We start from the raw sequence: 8,000 nt of genomic DNA, 5'->3' as shown, positions 1-8,000 counted from the left end.
ACTTTTTTATAATCAAATGGAATGCCATTATTGTACAACTTGGATTCTGGCTGCCACGTTCCACAGATAATATGGCTTTGAATTCATTAGCACCAAACTCCTAAATCTGTTCTAGACACAGGTGAAATTGGGAAACACATATGAAAACATTTCCACACAAATGTAGCTACTAATTACTGTAACAACAAAATGTAGGAGGCATGTGTGTCAGGGACCGCAGCTGATTCTAACTCGAGCTCATTAAGCAGCCAGTGAGTACATCCTCCATTAGCTGGCTGCTGAAGTTGGGTAGGCCCAACGCCCGCTCCCATCTCTTGGCCACCAGTGCCTCCAGTGCCTTCCAGGCCTCCTTGGAGTGGGTGGAGTCATAGCATATGTCTCATCGGCATTCTTTGGGAAGGGGTTGTCTCTCTGCTCAAAGTCCTAAGGCCATTGCATCAGGTACAGGTCCAGATACTTGAGCCGGAGGTCAGCCAGTGTCTTCCAGAGGGCTGGCTCTGCATCCTCGGGTGGTGCTTGGTGTTCCAGTTTGAATGTCACAAATAGCTCCTCCCTAGACACCCCCTTGCCAGGTCCCATGTTCTTTCAGGGCCTTCTCAGTCTTATTGCTGTAAATGGTGGCACAGTCAATATGGCAGGAGCCTATGCTAAGGGTATACTTAACAGCTGGTTTTCCTGGCCAGGCTCACTTTTCCCAGGTATCCAGATGAATCAAAGGCATCTTTTGCCCCATGTGCAGTACACAGGAAGCTTCCACTGCACCCTTGACAGGAGTACAACGCATGAACAGGATAATGTGGCGAGGTCGCTGTTCTGCACCCTCTATTGGTTGTGATTTTCAGGCCACCAGGTTTGGGACTTGAACTGCATTTAGCCATGTGGGAATCCAGGACTTTAACCACTACACCACTTACTGGCCCCATGACTCCATATTTTCAGTGTGAAATTCAACTTTTTGTATTATAAAGAGCCCTGCTTTGTACCTTGGATCTCAATTCTAGTCTAGCTGATCAATTGACTTCTGATTCCCTACATAGTCTTCCCTTCTATCTTCAGCCTTTCTGAATCACTTTACTTTAGATACAATTCTTTTTCTGTAATCCTGTTAGTTAAAATATACCTAAAGACTCGCCCTTTCTTTGCTTTGCAGATGTACATGAGGGACAACAAATTCATTAAACATCGACAAAGTTACAAAATGTCTGAGGCCAGAACTGACTGAGACTCATTGGTCTAGTTTCTGCCTGCACCATGGTTGGTGGTGGCCTGGGAGGCAGATGCGTCACAGTTGTAGGACTGTGAGCTCTCAGACCTGGGTGCTTCTTGCAGGTGAACCAAGGGAGTCACTCAGGTTTCTCAGCATCATCTAGTGCTGGCATGACTTACTGTGGATGCTAGAGCCATAGCACTGTAGGGAGGGGTCCTGAGGGTGACACCGGAAGCCAGTGATGCCCATGTATCTAGGCCATTGCCCATGTATCTAGACCAGCCTTGGCGGGGGTGGGTTGGTTCGACAGAGGCGACGCTGGAAGAAAAGAAGACTAAGGCCTCGTGCCTTTTCATGCACGTCCTCAGCCGGACACTCCCAGAGATCGCTCTCTGAGGAGTGACAACTGCTAGGAAATATCGTGCCTTTTTATTGAAAATGGGATACATGTAAGTAAATGGGAGAGGGGCTACGTGACCTAATGATCAATTCATAAAGTTTTAACAATTGAGATCAAAGATTCTATTCAGGGTTTGATTAAGGGCAGGTTGATACAATTCAACAATAGATTGATGTAAGCAAGCTTTTTGAAACTTCTGTTCTGGGAGTGTGGTTTCGGAGAACAGCTCCAGCAGGCAGAGTTAATTATCAGCCAGTACTTGGCGGCAGCCGTCTTGCGGTTACTGGTTGCGTTGCTAGAAAAGAAAATCTCAAGTACAGATATTAGTTTTTATAAATCTCAATAAAGAATGATATTTATATAATTTTATAGAGATGTAAAATTAATTAAAGGAATCCTAATATATTTACCTATCCTGAAAGGGTGATTTTGTCAGAACATTAGCTACAGTGAGGCAGGAGTGTCTTGGGTCAGTTTCTGCTTAAGAGGGAATTTTTAAGTTTATATAAATGTGTTTTGAAAGGCCTTCCAACAATCAAGAAAAACTTTACCACACCCTTTATTGTGCCCAATGAAGCGTTGTAATCAACAGTAAATGGTCAGGGTAAAGGGGAGCGGTCGGGGGATTTTGGAGAAATCTTGCTACAAATATGTATGGGAAAACTATGTAATTCTTTTATAGTAATATATCAGGGAGTCAGAGGGGGGTCACTTCCCAGCAAGGCTATCACAGTCCCAGAGCGAATAGCAGGCGGCCTTGCCGACATGCTAAGTGACCCAAGCTTGTTCCATGGTCGGGGGGCGTACAGTCGCGGCCTTGCCAGCTCACTGAACCGACCGGAAGCAATGCTCAAAGGTCAAGGGGCTCAGACGGGTCCTGGAGCCCCGCCGGGTCGGACTCCTCCAGGCCATGAACTGGACCCCAGACACCTCCACGTACAGCAGTGAGCTGAAAGTCCCTTTACTTGGGTCCTGTGGCAACCTAGTGGAGGTGGAGGGAGGCCGTATTGGTGGTCTCTGGGAGACCTGGTTATTAGGGTAGAAAACGCTTCAGAAATGTCCATTGGCTAGGATCTTCCATAGTATTGGTGTTGGGGCCACAGCCAGTCACTTTTGGTAGCAGATTCCATAGGCTCGGCAGTTTCAAGCCATTCACCGGTGGCAGATAGCTCAGAGTTCAGGGTGCAGCTCCACCGGGCTTTAGCTTCAGATCAGTCAGGGATGCAGAAGATCCTAGCAAGTGCGGGTGAAGTCAGGATGCTACAGGCGTAGGAATGGTCCAGTGCGACAACTTCCGCCTGGTTCTCCGGGGCTGCACAGGCCCCAGCAGCATCCCAGGGGAATGTGCTCTGGGGCACCACGCTGTTGGGATCAGTGTGCAAGACCACCTCAGAGAAACACTGTACGAAGCTGTCCAAGGACCCCAGGCATGAGCCAGGGTGCATTGGAGCATTGGGGTCCAGCGGGGGGCCCAAGGGCTGCAGATCAGGGGCACAGCAGCATCCATTGGCAGGATGCTGGAGCCCAGGGCTGGCTGGTGCAGGCTTGTCCATTAGAGTTCCATCCACAGGCAGGGACTGTGCTCTGGGCCCACAAGCTGTGTGCACCGTGTCCCCTACCCGGAGCCTCTTGGCCAGAGCCTGGTGAGTCATCTCCTGAGACCTCACCACCAGAGGACGGCGACCACCAGGACTGCGGCTGCCATTTGAGGAATGGAGATCTGGGATGCTCACTTCTGCCATCAGTGATGTGGCCTGGGGTGGCTTCAGGAAGCTGACTGTGGCAGTGACCTTATCTTGGGTAGTAGCGCCTCTGGCGTCCAAAGAAGGTGTAGATTGCATGAATGCTTGGCTGCCAGTCCCATCACTAGAAGTCACAGCGTGACGGGGGCGTCCCACCCTGCGCTTGTGGAGAGGTCTCCCGCGCTCCGTGGCTTTCCTGGGCCCCCGGTCCTTCCTCGAAGCTCGCAGCTCCTGACCAGCCGGTGCCCTGGGCGCCCTGTGCTCCCTGTGCTCCCTGTGCTCCACCACCGTCGGGTCTTGCCCACGTTTCCACAGCTCGTAGCGCTCAGGCTGAAGGATGCGCACGAAGGGGTCCATGGAAAAGCTGACCCGGGCCTCCCCGCAGCTGCACTGAGAGGCCACTTTGCCATAGTCGATCCACCGCGGCGAGGCGAAGTTGATGGCCTCCGCGCAGTTGAAGCCGTGGTTGAAGCCGGCGTGGTAGCCATAGGGGAAGGTCACCATGAACTCGCCGGCCTCCTGCGTCATGCGACCAAAGGGAATCCCGTTCTCCCTGAGGACCGTGGGCGAGATGAGGGCCACCTTGTGCCGCAAGAAGGCCTCGCAGCCCCGGGCACTGCCCGGGAACAGCTCCCTGGCCAGGCGTTCCAGGCGCTGGCCGTGTTCGGGGGGCACTGCGTACCATGTCTTGGGCTCCCCGAAATGCAGGTAGTTGATGCTGTACAGGTCCATGTCCTCCGTGTGCCACGCGAACGTGGTCTTCCACATGCCGAAGTACAGGTAGGGGGTGTTCACGCCCTCGATGACCACGCCGCACTCCTGTTCCAGCAGATCCTGGATGGTGCCCAGGTGGCCCAGGTTCCACTGCTTCGTGCTTTGGTCGAATAAGGAACCGCTGACGTCAGCGCCATAAATCGGCGAGTTGTAGAGACGGCTCTTCCAGTACTTGCGCTCCAGGTCGTCGAAGTTCAGGTGCTCGGGGGTCCGGTATTTCTCGCTGTTGGCCAGGTGGTGGTACTGCCTCACGGTCATGGCTTTCTTCTTTTTATGGTATTGAGTAAACACTCCTGCCTGCCCAGAGGCCACCTGCTGGAGGGGAGTGGCTATCAAGATGTCCCCAATGTCATCATAGGTCTGTCTGGCCTTCCACTCCTTGGGTGGAACTACCTTGGCCAGGCCAGCCCGGTGTGCCCCCTGGGATTCCATGTGAGCGATGTATCTGTTGAAATCTGTAAACTCCTCCATGGTTGGGTGGAAGGTCATGACTGCACAGCGTGGGTTCTGGGCTCTGGAGTGCTCAGCGGACTTCATGGCTGCCCTAACAAGCCGTGGACTCCCAAGTTCTTAGGTGAGTTCTAAATACCTGAGAATTCTGGGGAGTAATCCCTATTCTCCTTTATATTTTAAAAAATGCTTTGGTTTGTCTATGAGGAAGTAACTTAGACGTGAACTTTTAAATCACCAAGATTTCTCTTTCTCAGGCTTGCTGATTCACCAGGGGCGTGCGGCTCTCATCAGCGTTATTGGCCAAGGGAAAGAAACAAAAGAGGAGGCACGGAAAGAGTTATTGCCCAGTGGGGAAAGAACCCAGTGTCAGGGCTCAGCCCGCCGGTATCTCAGTTGAGCCCTCACTGCCTCCAGGCCTCTCTTGAATGTCAGGTTGGGAGCACAAGCAGCTTCTAACCCCACCGGAGCAGAAAGTCTCTTCAGTGACGTTTGAACAGTAAGCCTAAAGAACAAAACAGAATTCTGAGAATGAGTGGACTGCCAAAGGCAGGGCAGGGGTAGGGGGTGAGAAGGCACTGAGGTAGCAAAATTGGTTTGTCAATGTTAACATCAAAATCGCAAGTCAATTCTTTTTTTTTTTTTTTTAAACAATTGATTTTATTTATTCATTCTTTTTTTTTTTTTTTTAACTGACCAGAGGGAGACACAGAGAGAAAGAGAGGGAAAGTGAGGAAGCAAGCTACCAGTTCCAGGGCTCGAACTGTGGTCGGCCATGTGGGAGTGTCCAGCACCTTAACTACCACGCCACCCACTGGCCCCACAAGTCAATTCTTAATAAAGAAAAAAAGAAATATTTTATTGAATTATAAGAAAACATTTTAAAATAAAATTCAATGTTCAACTCAGAAACTGGAAATACTAATAAAAGTACAACTAGAAACTATTCCACATGAAAACTAGCAGCCATTAGGATGAAGACTAAAACCCAACTTGGATCCTTTAAAAAAAAAAAAACACTAGAAAAAACATCTATATACATGAAGAGAAAAGAACATACAAGTAAACCATTATATGATCAAATATGGAACATAGTTAAAAATTTAGAGATTTTTTAAAAATTTCCAGTTTGGGCCAGCAGGTGGTGGTGTGGTGACATTGCTAGAGCCCATATAACTGACTGCCTGGTTCTAGTCCCACCCTGCAGCTTGACAAACCCACAGAACGCATGTATTTGTGAGCCCAAAATCCCAAGAGAAGAGAGGGGATTACAGCATGGCCATTCCCCCGAGTAGTGATTTCTCGCTTTCCTTCCATTTTTCTCTCTTGCTCTCTGATGAGCACACATGTCCTATAGCAAGTAATTAAATTATAAAGGAATCTTATGAACTGCTTATTCCTAATATTTTTTTTTTTTGGAGAGATTTTCACTGTAGGGCGCGTGCGCTCACCAGACAGACAGAGAGAGACATAGAGACAGAAAGCGAGAAATCACCCCCCGGGGGGGGGGTGGTCACGCCGCAATCCCTTCTCCATTCTCCTCTCGGGATCTTGGGCACGCATGCACACGCGCCCGGCGTTGAGTTTTAAGCCACCGGGTCCGGGACACGAACCGCGGTCAACTACGTGGGAGTCCAGCGACATAGCCATTACGCTAACTGCTGGTTCCATTCCTAATAATTTTTAAAACTTAAGTAAAATGATAATTTTCTCAAAGGTACAATAATCCTGAGCTGGTGCTAGAAAAATTAAGATATTTATGTATACTAATAGACATAATAGAACTATAGCAATAATTTACACATGTTAGGAGGTAATAGTGACTTTGTTTTATGAGGCTATAAACCTAAGTTTCATGCCAAAGATAGGAAAGGGTCAAACTAGAAAAGCAATCACATAAATCCAAGTTTACCAAGTGGTAAATTTACAAAAATCTTAAATAAAGTCGCAGTCATGGTGAACAGCAGTAGCACAATGGTCTGTGATTCTGACAATATGGAAGATGAGGGTTTGGTTCCTAGGTTGACTTATACAAGCCGGTTCTAGAAACCAATTACCTATCAGTTATAAAATAAAATCACAGGCAGAGTTCCACTCTTGTGATGATAGAAATACAAGGTTCCAGTGGAGAAACCTAAAAATGACATGCACTTAATATTTGCTCACTGGATACAAAAATGTGGTTCGAGCCCTGGACCTGGCGGCTTGCTTTCTCACTTTACCTCTTTCTCTCACTCTCTCTCTCTGTCCCTCTCTAGTCAAGGTAAATTTACAAAAATCTTAAATAAAGTCGCAGTCATGGTGAACAGCAGTAGCACAATGGTCTGTGATTCTGACAATATGGAAGATGAGGGTTTGGTTCCTAGGTTGACTTATACAAGCCGGTTCTAGAAACCAATTACCTATCAGTTATAAAATAAAATCACAGGCAGAGTTCCACTCTTGTGATGATAGAAATACAAGGTTCCAGTGGAGAAACCTAAAAATGACATGCACTTAATATTTGCTCACTGGATACAAAAATGTGGTTCGAGCCCTGGACCTGGCGGCTTGCTTTCTCACTTTACCTCTTTCTCTCACTCTCTCTCTCTGTCCCTCTCTAGTCAAAATTAAATAAATAAATAAATAAATAGTTAAATAAAAAAAATAATTCTTTAGAAAAGTTTAAATGCAGTTGTTTAATTTGTTTTATTCTTTTTTTAATGTTTCAAAATTATTTTTCAATTGTTTACTTTCTGCTAGCCTAAAATCTGGATTGCAAGTGATATCTTAGGACCCAGAAAGATGGCATCCTTTGAGAATTCAGCCTCTAAGTGAAAAACGTCACGCCCAAGGCACTGCATATGCCACACCTACATTCTAATAGTCAGCACCATGACAGTCCCAGTATCCCAATACAACTGCAATCGCTAACGTAATCATATAGCCTTTCTACCTCCCATTCTGTTCACCATTCTTCTTTTTTTCCCAGTTTTAGAAACTCTCTCATTTTCATATATACCAGCCCATCAAATATGGTGCATTTTCTGGAAAATCTGAAAATTTTTACCAAGAAATTAAGATAAAAAACCTGAATCTCAAAGAATTTGTTTTAACTCAATGAAATGACATTCCAATGAGCATTTTTGCATCATGAATAAATATAAAACTACAATAATCTCTTTAAACTTATAATAAAAAAGAACTCTCTTGCTTAAAAGCAAAACCAGCAGGAAAACAAAGCGACTTACCTTCCACCAACAAAATCCTGACTCCAAATATGTGTACGCAAAGACACACAGAGAAGGTTTCTTCTCAGTAGCTAGAGAGAAGGTTTCCTCTCAGGAGCTGGAGAGAAGGTTTCCTCTCAGGAGCTGGAGAGAAGGTTTCCTCTCAGGAGCTGGACTCCAAATGAAGCCCCAGGACCGGAAGAGCTTGACTTTATAGC

At 47.0% G+C, this 8,000-nt stretch overlaps 1 protein-coding gene and 1 pseudogene across 1 annotated transcript; both read right to left on the bottom strand.

The window, feature by feature from the left end:
- Window positions 1-226: 226 nt before the first annotated feature.
- LOC102469673 (alcohol dehydrogenase [NADP(+)] pseudogene) lies at window positions 227-784 on the bottom strand (annotated as a pseudogene).
- Window positions 785-2,818: 2,034 nt separating this feature from the next.
- On the bottom strand, window positions 2,819-4,660 carry LOC102469253 (lysine-specific demethylase 4D). Its single transcript, XM_006162595.1, has one exon. It carries the CDS (start codon window positions 4,658-4,660, stop codon window positions 2,819-2,821), a length of 1,842 nt encoding a protein of 613 aa, XP_006162657.1.
- Between the last annotated feature and the right edge of the window lie 3,340 nt (window positions 4,661-8,000).

Source organism: Tupaia chinensis, unplaced genomic scaffold (genome assembly GCF_000334495.1).
Source record: "Tupaia chinensis unplaced genomic scaffold, TupChi_1.0 Scaffold140218_1, whole genome shotgun sequence".
Classification (NCBI taxonomy): domain Eukaryota; kingdom Metazoa; phylum Chordata; class Mammalia; order Scandentia; family Tupaiidae; genus Tupaia; species Tupaia belangeri.
The sequence above is the reverse complement of the archived record's forward strand: the minus strand, read 5'-3'. Positions and strand labels throughout refer to the sequence as shown.

Coding starts and splice junctions, on each gene's coding strand:
- LOC102469253 (XM_006162595.1), bottom strand. CDS start 4,660: ATGAAGTCCGCTGAGCACTCCAGAGCCCAGAACCCACGCTGTGCAGTC.